The following is a 16,862-nucleotide window of genomic DNA, read 5'->3' as shown; positions in this document are numbered from 1 at the left end:
TTTTGCCAAAAAGATACACACACATATATATATATATATATATATTCTCTTTTGTTTCTTTCAATAGCCATTTTAGTTTGAACAAAAAGTAAGTGTTAAAAATAATGCAACACACAAAGCATACCACACATCTCAAATAAATGTTATTTGCAAATGCTAAATATCACCAAAAGGTTAAAAAAAGAAGTTAATGTACAGTGTTTTATATTATTTACAACCTGGTCTTATTCCCAGGGCACCAAATACGGCAGCCTGGTCACTGGCCCTTGGCCTGTGTTAGTGATACACAAGGCACCTTACAGCATCTGTATTACACAAAAAAGCTTACGGATAACTCCAGTGTGATCCTGTCTGTGGCAATAACGTAGTCAAAAAGTGAGAAAGTCCGATAGAGTTCTCAATCTCAGCCCGAGCCTAATTGATCCCACCAGGTCCTGAAAAGCCAGATGGGTTGGGCTGGGTTTGGGACGAAAATATGCGCTAATTGGCCAGGTCAGGCAGGGCTTTGGCTGTGGAAAGAAATATTTTTTAAAAAATAAATAAATATTAAAAAGTGAGCAGTCTCCCCATTTTCTATTCAGTTATTTAGATTTAAAATGTAAATGCACCATATATTATCACATTATGTCTTAGATATTGTATATAATATTGATTGACTAATATTATCACCCATTTCTGCACCACACAGCAGCTCTGTCTCCTCCTCAGTCTGCAGGCCGGGACAGAGACGGAGCAGCCAGGCTCTGAGCAGGGCTCTCCATCCTTCCCTCTGGCTGCAGCAGAGAACTTCTCTGGCGGGACAATAGATTACATCGTGGAGAGGAGCTGATCCACATTATATTTCATAATTTCATACTTTCCTGAAATGTCACCCGATGGCGATTGTGCTACTTACTTTCAGCTTTTCAGATGAATAAATACACGATAGAAACCCACAAAAAGTTAAGAAAAGTACTATTCTAACCTATTTTCCATGTTTAGGGGAGAAATACAACAACACGTTTGAAATCAACTTTCTCTCAGTCACATCATGTACTCATATTATTTTAACCCAAACCATGATCGATTACTAAACCTAATAGAGTAGCTTTACTACCTAAAACTTAACTTCTTTTTTGTGGCAGAAGTGGAAATTGACACAGAAACTGACACCAAAAGTGATGCTGGAAGGGTACCAGATTGTAACAGTTTGAAGCTGAGGACCACTGACCAAGCTCCCATATTTGAGGAGTTGAGGAGAAGATGTTTGCATTATCCCAGTAGAAATTGTGAAAAATGTTCATTATGAGTGTTATTGCTATTGTGTTCTTAAAATGAGATTTAACATTTCGTCAACATCTTAAATCTCCATTAACTTAAAAACAAATAAACATAGAAACAAGAGAGCAGGTCATTTTTCAGAACTCAGCACAACAATATGCAACTTTGAGCTATTTCTGCATAGCACTCTTGTTTTTAAATTTCACCTGGGCATATTCACTTTCCCCTTCCTTCTTTACATTTCTTGGCTCCACTGTGTCATATAGGTTTTCCATCTCCAGTGCGTTGCTCACAAAATGTTTGTGTTTGCCTTCCACCGAGCACCTCTCCTCTTCCAGATAAGAGCTACCGGGCTGATGCATATCCACAGCGTCTTGTCCCTTCTTCTTCTTGCTCTTAGTCTTCCAATTTACAGTAGTGTAAATCACATCCTCTGAGCTGTTAATGGCTCCTTCTGCATTATTTGGTTCAGAGCTTGGCAAGTTGGTGCTGTTTGGTTCAGAAATAGTTGCAGGATGGGTAACATCAGCCAGTCTTAGCATGTGGGTGTTGGCATAAATGTCCTCATTTGTGGTGTTGGCCACCTGTACAAATAAATAGAAAACATCAGTGCTACAGATACTCTACAGTTTAATTACATACATTAGAAAAGTTACTTTGCTTCAAGTCAAAGTACCTCATTTTCCTCTCCACTTGTTAGAAGTTGGTTAATAGTAACTGTGCCGATGTCATCTGTGCACTGATTCTTGAGGAGGTTATAGTGAATCCTCTGTACCCTGGGAAATACATCAGAATATATATATATATATATATATATATATATATATATATATATATATATATATATATATATATATATATATGATATAGTTATTTCTTATTTTAATGTAGACATCCTAGTGTGAAACAGCCAGACACATTTCAAGACAGTTTTGTTGTCCATATTGACAGGGTAACACATTTCCTACCAGATTGTCTTGATTTGGAATCAAATAACAACAAAAAAATGCATGGGACTAGCATGAAGTTGGCATGTCTGTAAAGGGGAGACTTATGGTTACCCACAGAACCCATTTTCATTCAGATATCCTGAGGTCAGTGGTCAAGGGACCCCTGTGAAATGGATGTGCCATTTTTCCATTGCCAAAATGTAGCCTTAATTCGGAGTGTTATTCAGTACCCTTACTGAGAAGCTAGCATTACATGCTTGACACCACTGGATTTCTTAGGTCTCTTAGTTTCAGGTGATACAAGTACCATCACGCTAGTTTTATAACTCATCCTGGTTTAATTGCATTGCTGTTACACATTAACACCGACAGCCCTAGTTCTGATGTAACAGCAAATGCATAGTGTCAGTATTTACAGTAACACAGTTAAGAGAAAGGAGTCCAAGTCAAAGTGAGTAGAGCAAGTGTTCTGTGTTGCATTTTGGTTTCTCGAGCCATTACCCTACCTGATAGTAAACAGCAGAGCAAATACTAGTACTAGCAGAGTGACAACTGTGGTGATGAAGGCTGGAAACATCACTTGGTCTGAAACATACAAGGGACATTAGAAGATTAGGATAAAGAAGTAAAATTTAAGCAAAAAATGCATTAGTGAGTAGTATCGGTAATTATTAAATTTGGTTTAAGTCATTTTGAAAGCGACATGTTAAACATGCTATGGAACTGGAGGCAGGGTGTTTTAATACCTCAAAGAGTGACACCAGATATTTCCACATATTCTCTCTGTCTTTCTCTCTCACACACACACACCCACACACAATTACACACTCAAATTTAAAAATTATGAAATCTATCAAATATCACTATTGCTTTCTGTCAAAAAACTTCTTTTCCAACTCTCTCTTTGTTCTCCAAGTTCATTTACAGTGCTTTATTTTGTGTGATGACTTTCCTCTCCCTTTATCTCGCTGTGTTCATCAGTCACACTCACCCACCCTCAAACCAACAACTTCCTGAAAAAAATATGAAGATATGGTTGGCACCACAAGCCTTGCTGCTAATTTAAGAAGGTGACAGAGACACGGATGGGCAAGTTGCACACAGGAGCAGGCAAAAAAAAGAAGTAACACTCGTATGGGTAGTCAACACTTACACCAGAACATGCCAGCCCTTAGCTCTGAAGCCAATAGTGTACTATTAATATTTGCGAGAACATGCACCATTGTTGTAAATACAAAGTTTGGATGGATGATGCTAATCCTGGGACAGAGGCAGACTGCATTTGGGAAAAAATACAACCCCCCCTCTGAAAAAGTTATCCTTCTTGGTGATGGTTACTATGTATTACCAACCATGGATAGGATCATTAATGTGGAAGTGTAAATAGTTTCCTTGGGCATTTCAGATTCAGTTTTTTAAAGTTTTTGCATTTTTTTTTTTGCATATTTTCCATTAAATATTAGAAATAGATCAAACAACATTTAAGCCATCCCTGGCTCCTTTGCAGTATGGGTAGTTAATAACTAATGAATAAGTACTGTACAATATAGAGTCTTTCAAGTTATGGCTTCCAGCTAACCAGTAACATTTTCAATTAGTAAGACAGACCGTGACTTTGTGCTGATGTTTGAGGCTGAAGGCTGTTGAAACAAAAACGTTGACTGGCAGATCCAAGAGAGTTGAAGCTGCGGCAGAGCAAGGTGGAAAGATTGTTCTCCTGTGGATGATTCGCAGTAAAGATGCTCCCCAGACTGCCATTTAGATTGCTTATTATGAACTTGTCAGAGTGATTGACAGGTAGCCCATCCAAATACCACTGTAAAGTGGGAGAGGGATTTCCGACAGTCCTGCAGGAACAGCTGAGCTGGGTTGGAGCTTGGTTGCAATCAGATGAGAGCAGGATTTGTGGGGCAACTGTAATGCATGAAGAGAAAATAGACTTTAGAAGTTTGTAGTCAAGTAAAGTCACGTTTAATCAACAAGATCTACCTGAGAAGTTGTGAATGAAGGCTATCATTATGCAAAGAAAATGCTGTTTCCTTCAAGTCCTTTCCTTGTCCTTTTACCACAGGAATGAATGAATGGTTTGTAGTCATTTTAACCAGGATTAGGTTAATTTTACCCGAGTTTACTATTAACATATTTACTAAAGTCTTTATATAATTTTAACCATATTGCCTTCTATACAGATAAGTTTCTATTGTAACAAGGATTCAAATTTGGCAAATATATATCAATAAAAAGTAAATAATAAAGAAGTAATTGTATCAGAAATCACTTACAGCTTCAACTAGGTCAAGAAAGTCATTGGTATTCGATGTTAATGGCCTTCTTGATCTTTCTCTATCCATCCACTGATGTATTGTCAATGACCATATTTGAACAATTACTGTCATGGTTTTAATATTTCCCCCAAATACAATCATCTGTTATGTGACTAAAGTTCCTCACTGGTTTTTTCCACACATATGAGGGTAGATCAAATATTAGAAACATGTCTCAGTGTAAAGTGTAACCTATCGTATGGTAAGTGTTAATTTAAATAAAAATGTATTGACACAATGTCACATTAAGTATTTAGTAAGAGTTTAATCAATAAAATGTCTAAATTAATGTCATATTTAAGCAAATTAAGAGCTTTATGAGAAACATGAAACGGGTAAATGAATAACTGAATATTAAAACTTTTGAATCAGTTTACTGAGATATGGCTTTATGTAATGCAAAACATTTAAAATGTGACACTTACATTGAACATCTATTTGACTGATGTTAGATCGTCCAGTTCCAAGATGATTTTGAGCCTTGCAGAAAAAAGAACTGTTGTCTTTGGATGCTGTAATGATTAAAACACGTCCGTCCCCAATGAAAGTCTCCTGGCCTCCGTCAGCTCTGTACCAGGTGTAGTTTACTGCTGGGTTGGCACTGCTGTTGCATGTCAGAGTCACATTTCTGCCCTCTGGTACTGGACCAGAGGGATGGACTGACACTGTGGTGTGTTTGGGGGAATCTGAAAAATGATGAATAAATAGTTTGTATTATTTATATTTTTAACATTATCTGATATTTTTATTAAAATAAAAGCTGGAAATGTCAGATAAATGAGTGCTGATGCCTTTTAGAAAAAAAAACAAAACATGATTTGGATTCATGAAGATTGTTTTTTTTAAATTATTTTGTGAGGGGAATCGTATACAATTCCCTTTTTGTTACTCATCTCAAGATAAGGCTTAGTGCAGCAAAGAGAGAGAACGCAGTTCTGCTTTTTGCAAACTGACTTTGTTTATCATGGAAAAGCTCATTGTGGGCTATGGTCATCCTGAACGTTTACTTCATCTGTGCTGCTACATCAAAAATGTCAATCTCTCCTACAGGCATTCAACATCAGGTACCACCTGTCTTGCTCATTCTGCATTTGTTGAAATGTTTTGAAGCCTGAAATGATGAAATTGCAATAGGCAAACGTTCTGTGCATTCTAACATTTACAAGAGGTGCAAAGTAAATGTAGAAAAGTGCTTCATTAACGGAGTTATGCATTATTAAAGCAGGGTAAAATGCACTTTTTAGATCCTTTATTATAAGAGAGCAGAAAGGGTGACCTTTTTCACTTACAGCATTGAAATACTGATTGTACATCAAGGTGTCACAAATGTAACAGTCTGAAGAGTACAATTATTCACAATTTGGTTTTGATGCTGGAGCATAATTGCATGAAGTTTTGGTTTCAAAAAGTGACAGAATTGACATTTATTATTATTTATAAGAGTACCGTAATCTGATATATGTATAGAAGTAAAAGCAGATTATGACACTTAAGTTTGAGCACTGACACCATTTGATAAAATGCATTTCAGTGAAAATTGTTTCTTGTCTCTTTTTGAGGAGGGCTACATCACTCCTCTTTGATTACTCACATCAAATCAAAATTACTTCATTGCAAACAATTTAGTTTAGTTGCTGCCACATGTTTGCATGGAGTTCGCCGTTTCTCAAAGTTACAAATTTGACATTCGAAGTTGAGCTGATCGCAGTTTGCCAGAGGCTAAGATGACATCCTGAAAAAAACATGTTGTCTTACCAACAGTCCAAAACCCAAATATAAATAAGAGGAAAAGAGCAGCACATTCTGATATTTTTACATCAGGAGAATTCTCATTTTAAACTTTTTTTTTCTTGACAGAACCCTCCAAAAATTAATAATTAATCTCTTATAAAATTGTTTTCTGTCCATCAGTTAATGGATGAATTGACTAATTGTTTCAGTCCTAATCCTGACTGAGTCAAGAAAAATAAGAGACACCAGATCAATTCCATTTTAATGTTAATGTTATCATAAATAATAATAATAATGATAAAACACAAGTTTTAACAAGGAAGAATGAACTTACATGAAATCTGAGCCGTTAAACTTTTGATAACAGCGAACTTGCTGCTGCCATCTTGTTTGTTGTAGATGGCAGTACAGGAGACTGTCTGTCCATGATGGAGGTGAGAAGCAGTGAAGGTCACTACAGAGGTCTGGACTTGAGTTTTGTCCTGATTCTCCTGCAGTGTCTCCTGACTGTCACCCAGGCTGGGGGTCCATGTCAGAGATGGAGGATGAGACAGACAGGGAGCTGGAGCAGAGCACCTCAGACTCACCGAGGTTCCCTCCTTCACCTCCAGCGTGGACGGACTCAGAGTGGGTCTGGGTGGATGAGCTGGTGAGAAGGTACATAAGTCATTTAATAAACAGTTATTTGTTAACTGTTTGCCAAATGCAGTAAATGCAAAATGAGGTTAAAGCAGTTAGGGGGATGACTTAAGTGTAAGTAAGTGGACTTTAAAACCTACCTTCGACAACAATACTCAAGACTTGTTGAACAAAATTATATTTCAGTTCACTGTCACATTCCAGTCTGAAGTTATATGTGTTGCTGTCAGCAGGTTTCATGTTGTTCAGGGTTGTGGTGCAGTCTTTTTGTTTTAAGTCTCCTGTGAAATTTCCTTTTATTGGAGTTTGTTGAGGATTGCTGCTGTCAAACACAACAGTCTTTTTATCATGTGTCCATATTGCTTTACATGTGTTATCTAAGTTTGTTTTATATTTGTCAACAATGTCAAAGGAGCAGGGGATGGTCACACATGATCCACTGAGAACCTCAATAGTCTGCGGCATAAATATTCTGAACTCTCCACACAGGGCACCTGAAACACAAATAAAACATCTTTGCATTAGAACAAGTGAAAATTACTTTACCATAATCGGGACATTTTACTATTTAGTTTTCTCTTTTTGTTAAAAAATGTACACTATATTCTATTCTTAGAGTAATTCAGCATGACAATTTTAAAGATTGTGCTTTGCTACCACATTCATTTTTATTTGGAGGTTTAGGTTAAAAGTAGCAGACTTTTCACCCATCAAATTAAAGGTCCAAGCAAAAAGCAGAACACTTTTGAAGTAATCCGCACCCTTCATTTGCTACAGTATGCAGTACAGATACTGTTGTACTGAGGTGTGAATGCTTGACTAACATAGTGCAGTTGTAGGTTTTAATAATTATTGATCCAAATGTGAATGAACCTCAACTCACCTTGCAGCAGAGAGCCAATGAAAAGGAGAGTCAGAGCTGTAGCCATCTTTATGCATCAGGAGAGGCAGAAACTGTCAAGATTACACATGAAACAACTCACGTTACTGCGCTTCATCTCTGCTTATATTTGATTTATAGAGAGGTGTTTATTCGGAGGCTGCTGTGGTATGCAGTATTTGGTTGCAGATCTTCATCAATCAGAAAAGGCTTAAAGGAAGCCTGTGAGAGATTCTGAGCCACTAAAATTCAAGTGAATTATATTACTGCTTTTAAATCAATTCCTTTATTTATCAATTAAATAACTCATTATTCCTTGTAAATTTTCCAATCTCTCATGAAACTTTGGTAATAGAGATATCCAACGTAAGGTTAATTCCATTTTAGTATTCCTTTCACTGTGAGAGATTTTTAACATCAAATAATTGTATTTCTCACACTTTGTATCATTCAGTTTAACGTTGGCACAACATGCTGCTTTTTTAAATGAGTCAGAGAAGATGGACTGATGAAAAGGAGAAACAGGAAGCGAAATGTAAATGTCAAAAGTTGTGAACATACAGTTATTCACTTATTTTCTATTTATTTACAAAACTATCATTTGTTTGTATTCAGCTAAGACACAGTCACAATGTCCAAATGACACCTTAAAAATTTCAAAGCTTGACTCAAAGTCTTTCACCTTTAACAGTGTCTTTTTTCTTTCTACTTTCCAAATTATTTATCGTTCCAAAGTCAAGTGACTAAATGTTTGTTTTAGAGTTTTTCATGTTTGAAAGCAATTTATATTATTTGATATGCGTCATTAAATAAGTTATGATGACTTACGTTATCGTCTTCAGGTCTTTCGAGCAGATAGATGAAAGCTGTGTGGAGAATAAAGTTCCTTTTAAAGTTGGGCTGCTTTTTCAAACTGTCTGCAACTTTCAAATGAGGAAGTCACTAACATGCGCATGGTTGTGACACTTCATGGAATTTTCATCAGAAATGGTTTTAAACTGCACCGCGCCTGTACTGATACTAATTTTAACTTCACTGATCACGAATGTTTCTCTTTGATGGAGAAATAATGTTTAAAAAAACAAGCTGTTAATGGGAATGTCTGTAAATGATTCAGACACTACAAAAATATGTAAGCAGCTTTTTTTATTAAAGAGACTTATACAGTTATTATACCAACAATGTTATTATTAAACTACAGAAATCCAACAAATTTAACTGGAATGTTGTTTTGAAACTACAGACTGGCCAACTGAGAAGGTGATGAAGACATATTCAGTTAACTTTACTGTGATGATTAACAGTCATTTTCCTGTATAACAAAATGTGCAAAACAAGTCTGGCAACATTCACATCTTATAAGTACAGGAAGGTACAAAGAAATGACAAAAGGGAACTAATTACATAATCTTTAAACCACAGAAATTGCTGTCAAGCCTGTATGTTTTTAAATTGCTGTAAAAATATTTTAGTAGTTATCGAAATAACATGTTTGTTTATCCTCGTTTTAATTCAAATCAGCACTTCAGTCTCATGATTTATTGTGACACTGAATGAAAGCCTGCTAACTTAAGTTAAAGGAATACTTCAGCCACAAAATGTCGATCTGTAAATCGGTCAGTTTGAATTCAGTGACACCTTGAATTCTTGAAGAAACCTTTTATAGCATATTGATTTATATATTATGCCAAATGATTTGTGAGAGTTTGTGAACTGATGTTTTGATCTAGTTTTGCTGTTGTTAAAGGTGGTCCCCATCAATCAATACATCAATGTGCTTGCTGTTTTCTGTGGAAGCATGCCAGCGAAGCAATGTTTCTTTCAAAAACTCAAGATACCACGGCGTGACTCAGATATACACAAGTGGTCATTTGTGGGTGAAGTATTCCTTAAGGTCCATGAGAACTTCAGTAATACAAAGTTTATGATATACAGGACTGTTGATTGTTGTCTTTGTCATATATGGGAGCTAGACACAGTAATATGTACACATACATTTTACAATATGAACAACCCAGACCTCCACCTCTACAACAAAATCACCTTACTTACTCCTTTGCTCCTGTCATAATCGCTAAAGCCTCCACTAATGCTGTCATTCCTCTTGGTAGGACGGTGTGAAGTATTGCTGCATGGAGCATATTGTAGCAAAGTGACAAAGCTGTCCACTCTTTTCTTAGTCTAAAACATTTTTCCAAATTTTTTTTTTTTGAATCGGTGTAATTGTCAAGCGTCAAAACACGTATTTGACGTTGACAGTCATTGTGTGATTACACTAAACCCCTGAGACTGGTCTTTTTGATCTAGTTTCACCTAAATCCTGCCCTCTTAATTTGGCTTCACATGCTTTTGTTATATCCTATGAATTAAACCATGAGAAATACATTAATAGCTCTTTATTTGAAATGAACTGTCTGTTCTAAATAAGACACACTGCGCTTGATCAGGAGAGCTTGAATATCAACAGAAGTGGAAAATAAAATCGGCGACTCGAAAATGACCACATGGCACTCCCTAATACCTCTGATGATGATAACCCCAAAAGGAGCATTAAACGCTTCATCGACAAAGTAGTGAAAATACATTGACAAGTGGTCTGTTTTGTGTCCAGCTCCTCGGAGGAAATTGATTTAGAAATGCTCATATCAATATTCTTATTTGCCTCAATTCAAAAATTCCATGAAATACTTAAGTATAGTTATATGATACTTATCATGGTCATCATCAGTGGAAGTGTACATAATCATCATCTGGGAATTTGGGCAATGACATCATACTCTGGAGATTGGGCTCTACGGTTCAATGACGTGTACGTTCTTTCCTCTTCTTTTGGCTTCCCGTTCTGCCTGGCTCTCCTTTGATGAAAAAAAGAAAAAGCCAACATATATATATATAAATATCCATATAAATATTTGTTTGCACAAGAAAACACAACTATTCATCAGCAGGGCTGTCATAACAAGAAGTATAATCCAGTGTAAAAACATACCAAAGGAACACCATGTAGCCTATGCACAAGACATTGACAGTGAGAGATACACCAGCAACAGCCGCGAGAAGAGCTCTGTATGGTCCATGATGACACTCAGGACCTGTAATAAGAAATCACTTAATACTCCACATTTCAGATCCCTTTTGAGGTGTTACATTTATGCCACAGCAGCTCAGTGGCCTTTTTATTAGCGACAAATCCCTGTATATGTGACAGGACAGCTGTAATAGTTCATTCAGAACACTTGACAGTGTTTAATCATGTGTTGTGACCCCAACATCCATTGGAGTTTTGTGTTTCAGCACAATTTGGCTGTGGTGATGCTCAGTAAAAAAATCTGAGCAACAAGATGTTGTGACACAGATCTGTTTCTTCGTTTGTTGATCCTGAGCTCCCACAAATCAGACTGACCCCACATAATATTACCTATCACCAAGTGATAGGTAATATTAATAATATTACCTATTACCTATTACATAATATTACCTATCACCAGGTGATAGGTAATATTAAAAAAGTGGCAATTTACATATATTTATTAAAGAATGTCTTAACGGTAGAATTTGCATATCTATTCACATGATACATACCTTGAACTTCTACATAAGTGACGCTGGAAAGTCCAGCTCCAAGATGATTTTGAGCCTTGCAGAAAAAAGAACTGTTGTCTTTGGATGCTGTAATGATTAAAACACGTCCGTCCCCAATGAAAGTCGCCTGGCCTCCGTCAGCTCTGTACCAGGTGTAGTTTACTGCTGGGTTGGCACTGCTGTTGCATGTCAGTTGAGTCACATTTCTGCCCTCTGGTACTGGACCAGAGGGATGGACTGACACTGTGGTGTGTTTGGGGGAATCTGAAAAATGATGAATAAATAGTTTGTATTATTTATATTTTTAACATTATCTGATATTTTTATTAAAATAAAAGCTGGAAATGTCAGATAAATGAGTGCTGATGCCTTTTAGAAAAAAAAACAAAACATGATTTGGATTCATGAAGATTGTTTTTTTTAAATTATTTTGTGAGGGGAATCGTATACAATTCCCTTTTTGTTACTCATCTCAAGATAAGGCTTAGTGCAGCAAAGAGAGAGAACGCAGTTCTGCTTTTTGCAAACTGACTTTGTTTATCATGGAAAAGCTCATTGTGGGCTATAGTCATCCTGAACGTTTACTTCATCTGTGCTGCTACATCAAAAATGTCAATCTCTCCTACAGGCATTCATCATCAGGTACCACCTGTCTTGCTCATTCTGCATTTGTTGAAATGTTTTGAAGCCTGAAATGATGAAATTGCAAGAGGCAAACGTTCTGTGCATTCTAACATTTACAAGAGGTGCAAAGTAAATGTAGAAAAGTGCTTCATTAACGGAGTTATGCATTATTAAAGCAGGGTAAAATGCACTTTTTAGATCCTTTATTATAAGAGAGCAGAAAGGGTGACCTTTTTCACTTACAGCATTGAAATACTGATTGTACATCAAGGTGTCACAAATGTAACAGTCTGAAGAGTACAATTATTCACAATTTGGTTTTGATGCTGGAGCATAATTGCATGAAGTTTTGGTTTCAAAAAGTGACAGAATTGACATTTATTATTATTTATAAGAGTACCGTAATCTGATATATGTATAGAAGTAAAAGCAGATTATGACACTTAAGTTTGAGCACTGACACCATTTGATAAAATGCATTTCAGTGAAAATTGTTTCTTGTCTCTTTTGAGGAGGGCTACATCACTCCTCTTTGATTACTCACATCAAATCAAAATGACTTTATTGCAAACAATTTAGTTTAGTTGCTGCCACATGTTTGCATGGAGTTCGCTGTTTCCCAAAGTTACACATTTGACATTCAAACTTGAGCTGATCGCAGTTTGCCAGAGGCTAAGATGACATCCTGAAAAAACATGTTGTCTTACCAACAGTCCAAAACCCAAATATAAATAAGAGGAAAAGAGCAGCACATTCTGATATTTTTACATCAGGAGAATTCTCATTTTAAACTTTTTTTTTCTTGACAGAACCCTCCAAAAATTAATAATTAATCTCTTATAAAATTGTTTTCTGTCCATCAGTTAATGGATGAATTGACTAATTGTTTCAGTCCTAATCCTGACTGAGTCAAGAAAAATAAGAGACACCAGATCAATTCCATTTTAATGTTAATGTTATCATAAATAATAATAAGAATGATAAAACACAAGTTTTAACAAGGAAGAATGAACTTACATGAAATCTGAGCCGTTAAACTTGTGCTAACAGCTGACGAGCAGCTGCCATCTTGTTTGTTGTAGGTGGCAGTACAGGAGACTGTCTGTCCATGATGGAGGTGAGAAGCAGTGAAGGTCACTACAGAGGTCTGGACTTGAGTTTTGTCCTGATTCTCCTGCAGTGTCTCCTGACTGTCACCCAGCCTGGGGGTCCATGTCAGAGATGGAGGATGAGACAGACAGGGAGCTGGAGCAGAGCACCTCAGACTCACCGAGGTTCCCTCCTTCACCTCCAGCGTGGACGGACTCAGAGTGGGTCTGGGTGGATGAGCTGGTGAGAAGGTACATAAGTCATTTAATAAACAGTTATTTGTTAACTGTTTGCCAAATGCAGTAAATGCAAAATGAGGTTAAAGCAGTTAGGGGGATGACTTAAGTGTAAGTAAGTGGACTTTAAAACCTACCATTGACTACAATATTCAAGACTTGTTGAACAAAATTATATTTCAGTGCACTGTCACATTCCAGTCTGAAGTTATATGTGTTGCTGTCAGCAGGTTTCATGTTGTTCAGGGTTGTGGTGCAGTCTTGTTGTTTTAAGTCTCCTGTGAAATTTCCTTTTATTGGAGTTTGTTGAGGATTGCTGCTGTCAAACACAACAGTCTTTTTATCATGTGTCCATATTGCTTTACATGTGTTATCTAAGTTTGTTTTATATTTGTCTTCAATGTCAAAGGAGCAGGGGATGGTCACACATGATCCACTGAGAACCTCAATAGTCTTCGGCATAAATGTTCTGAACTCTCCACACAGGGTACCTGAAACACAAATAAAACATCTGTGCATTAGAACAAGTGAATACTTTAAATTAGATTTTTTTAGTGCTTGGTTACCTAATCAGGTACTTTATTCTTACAATAGACAAAAAGGGTGACTGTAAAGATTGTGCCTTGTTCCTCCACTTGGTTTTTTTTTATGTTTTTACCCACCAAATTGAAGTCCTTAGAAAAACAACAGAGCACTTTTGTAGCTCACCACACCCCTCATTTGCCACCGTATGTAGTACAGATACTGTTACACTGTGATGTGTATGCTTGACTAATATTGCAAAGTTCTAGTTTTTAATCATTTTTATCATCTTTGACCCAAATGTGGATAAATTTAAGTTTACCTTGCAGCAGACAGCTTATTGAAAGGAGAGTCAGGGCTGTGGCCATCTTTGCGTGTCAGAAGAGGCCAAAACTGTAGAGATTACACATAGAACAATTCATGTTACTAGGTGTCATCTGAAATTAAATCTCATTTTTAGAATAGTTTATTCGGAGGCTGCTCTAAAGTGCAATATTGGCAGAGGTTGCAAATGGAGAAAAGTTTTAATGCCTTTCATATCTTTTATCAATACGGAAAAGAAATGATTGAAAGGGAAAACAGGAGGCTGCATACAGTACAATGTCTTTTATTTATTTATTTTCAAGTGATCTGTTTTCAAAATTGTGATTTATTTTAGGCAACTCAAGTGCAGAACCACATTCTTTATTTTGTTCTGTTTTTCTTTCTTTCTTTCTTTCTTTCTTCAGATTTACCATTCTAATATTAAGTGACTTAATGTTTAAGTTTTTAGAATCATATTTAATATTTTTGAGTATTTGATATTAGAGTTTTTGATTTGACTTCCTTTTTCCTGAGGTCTTTCGAGCAGAAAGGTGAAAGATGTGTGGAGAAGTGAAGGTTCTTAAAAGAAGTGATGCTTTGAAACAGTCTGCAAGGCAAGGACAGTGAGGAAGTCACTAAAGTGTACAGGCGTATCACAGTTATTTGACTTTTTATCAGACAGGATTGCAAACAGCCACACATCTCTTCTGATTTGCAGGAAATTGTTTGTGATATTTATCTATGCTTTCTGTTTCCTGAGTAAGTGATCTCCTTCAGCTGAGACATAAAAAGTCCCCTTGTATCATTTCTCATGTCCGTTAATTATAAAGTAAACGATGAAAGAGCATTTCAAAAATGGCTGTGACCAAGCAACAGCCAGAGCCAGATAAAAAAGCAGCAGATAGCAGACTCTGCTCCACTAAAAATAAAATTTTATATTAACAATAAATAAAAATGAAAAATTTTAATATACTGTCCAGACACACTGGCCAATAAATCTCCCCTTAAACAGTGATAGCCTAACCATTGCTTAGCGAAAATAATATGGGATTCTTGACCCAGTTCATTGGTAAATGTTGAAGCAGTTGTTTGCAGTTTTGCTGAAATACATGGTCTATCCATGTATTTGCTGTACATTTAAGAGACAAAATACAGCCAAAATGTATGCAGTTAGGAAAAGTATTTCTAGATAGCTTTTAGGTTAGAGAATAAGTTGTAGTTTGGGCTCAAATAAATAGATTTCTGTCAGAAAGGGATTTTTGGGAGAACGCATACAGGAAAACTTCTCCATTTGCAAATACAGTCCGAGACAAAACGAAGCCAAAAACAAAAAACTACCAACTCAAAAATGACCACTCTCTGATCTAGTATCAGAAATGATGAAGCAATTTAACTAGGGCTGCAGCTAACTATTATTTGGATAATCGACTAATTGGTCAATTATTTTTTAGATAAATGGATTATATTGGATTAAAAAAATAGAAATAATTATACTTTTTTTTTTCTACCATCACTTTGCTCAAAAACAGATAATCATTGTCAACAGTGCAAAAAGTGCAGTGCATAATAAGGGGATTGCTTAATCATCCCTGAGCTGTCAAAATAATTTTAAATAATAAATAACTACAAATTCAAATATGAAACAATTCAAAAAATAAATGTTGACAGCTTTTGCAACTTACCGTTACGTTTCTTTACCTCTACAAAAAACGACTTCAGCCTCGCCCAGCTGCAGCGTGTGTCATGCTTTTTGATTTCACACGTACAGTTGTTGCAACGTTGCTGCTGCGTCACGGCCCGTAGATACTAGTACTGTATTTCCACATTTAAAAGCACAAATTCCACCAATTTATAAAGTCGACCGTATCAATACGGTCCTGTAAATGTTTCAAAATAAAATGCCCTGTATGGGATTCTGTCCAGAGAGATGCTGTCAGATGGCTTTTGTTTTCAAAGGGGAGTAGGGAAGTTGGAGTAAAACAGCCCTCTTTGTATTTCCTCATCTCTGTGACGGAGAGAGACTTTCAAACGGCAGTAAAAAGTGGTATAGAGTCAATATAATCAGCAAAACACCATCTTTACCGTATTTCTGCTAACATACGCGCGTCACGCGTAAAAAATCGGAGCGCCACTGTTTCTCTAGATGTGATGCAGCTGAGACGCAGCTGAGACGCTCCTGACGCTCCAGGCCCTGCTAGAGAAGCAGTGAGTAATAACTGCGCGACATAACAAAGCGATATTCGTTGCCAACACATTTAATAATCGATTATAATCGATTTTATCGATTCGTTGTTGCAGCCCCAAATTGAAACATCACGTCTTTTGCAGTGCTGTGTTGCTTTGCATTGTTTATCTGCATCCTGTTGTAATCACTAATCGTGGCAAATTGGGGTTCAGACATGCTGATGGTTCTTTTTCTCCAAATCATTTAATTATATATTGTGTTTGTCAATGCCCTCAAGAATGACAAAAAAGTGTTTTGTGATCTGACGCCGCTATCAAAAGCTGAATCACTGGTGGAAAATATGTGTTAGCTTTATGTCAACTCTGTGATTAAGGTTTGGTTGTGTATTGACACATAAATGACTTGTGGTCCACATAAAAACATCCTGGCTGGATGTTTACATGACGACCGTGTTCATGCTTTAAATAACAATGTTAACTGTTTATTTGGGACGGGAAACAAACAGCGGCATGCATTTATCTGAGGTAGGATCATCAA

General features: G+C 36.5%; 1 protein-coding gene across 2 annotated transcripts; it reads right to left on the bottom strand.

The window, feature by feature from the left end:
• Positions 1-26: 26 nt before the first annotated feature.
• Positions 27-16,095, bottom strand: LOC121946253 (myelin-associated glycoprotein-like). 2 transcript variants are annotated; one of them, XM_088084242.1, is made up of 10 exons: positions 15,823-16,095; positions 14,160-14,230; positions 13,453-13,806; positions 13,008-13,319; positions 11,367-11,630; positions 4,960-5,220; positions 3,819-4,124; positions 2,717-2,795; positions 1,937-2,036; positions 27-1,844 (listed from the first exon to the last, which is right to left on the bottom strand). In XM_088084242.1, the coding sequence occupies exons 2-10, from the start codon at positions 14,203-14,205 to the stop codon at positions 1,431-1,433; spliced, it is 2,136 nt and encodes a 711-aa protein (XP_087940368.1). In that variant the 5' UTR covers positions 14,206-14,230; positions 15,823-16,095; the 3' UTR covers positions 27-1,430. The 2 variants fall into 2 exon arrangements, with proteins under 2 accessions (XP_087940368.1, XP_087940367.1); XM_088084241.1 differs by lacking the exons at positions 11,367-11,630; positions 13,008-13,319; positions 13,453-13,806; positions 14,160-14,230; positions 15,823-16,095 and adding exons at positions 6,600-6,911; positions 7,045-7,398; positions 7,788-7,858; positions 8,613-8,733.
• Positions 16,096-16,862: the final 767 nt, after the last annotated feature.

Source organism: Plectropomus leopardus, chromosome 11 (assembly GCF_026936395.1).
Source record: "Plectropomus leopardus strain MGB_pleo_1.0 chromosome 11, ASM2693639v1, whole genome shotgun sequence".
NCBI lineage: Eukaryota > Metazoa > Chordata > Actinopteri > Perciformes > Serranidae > Plectropomus > Plectropomus leopardus.
The sequence above is the reverse complement of the archived record's forward strand: the minus strand, read 5'-3'. Positions and strand labels throughout refer to the sequence as shown.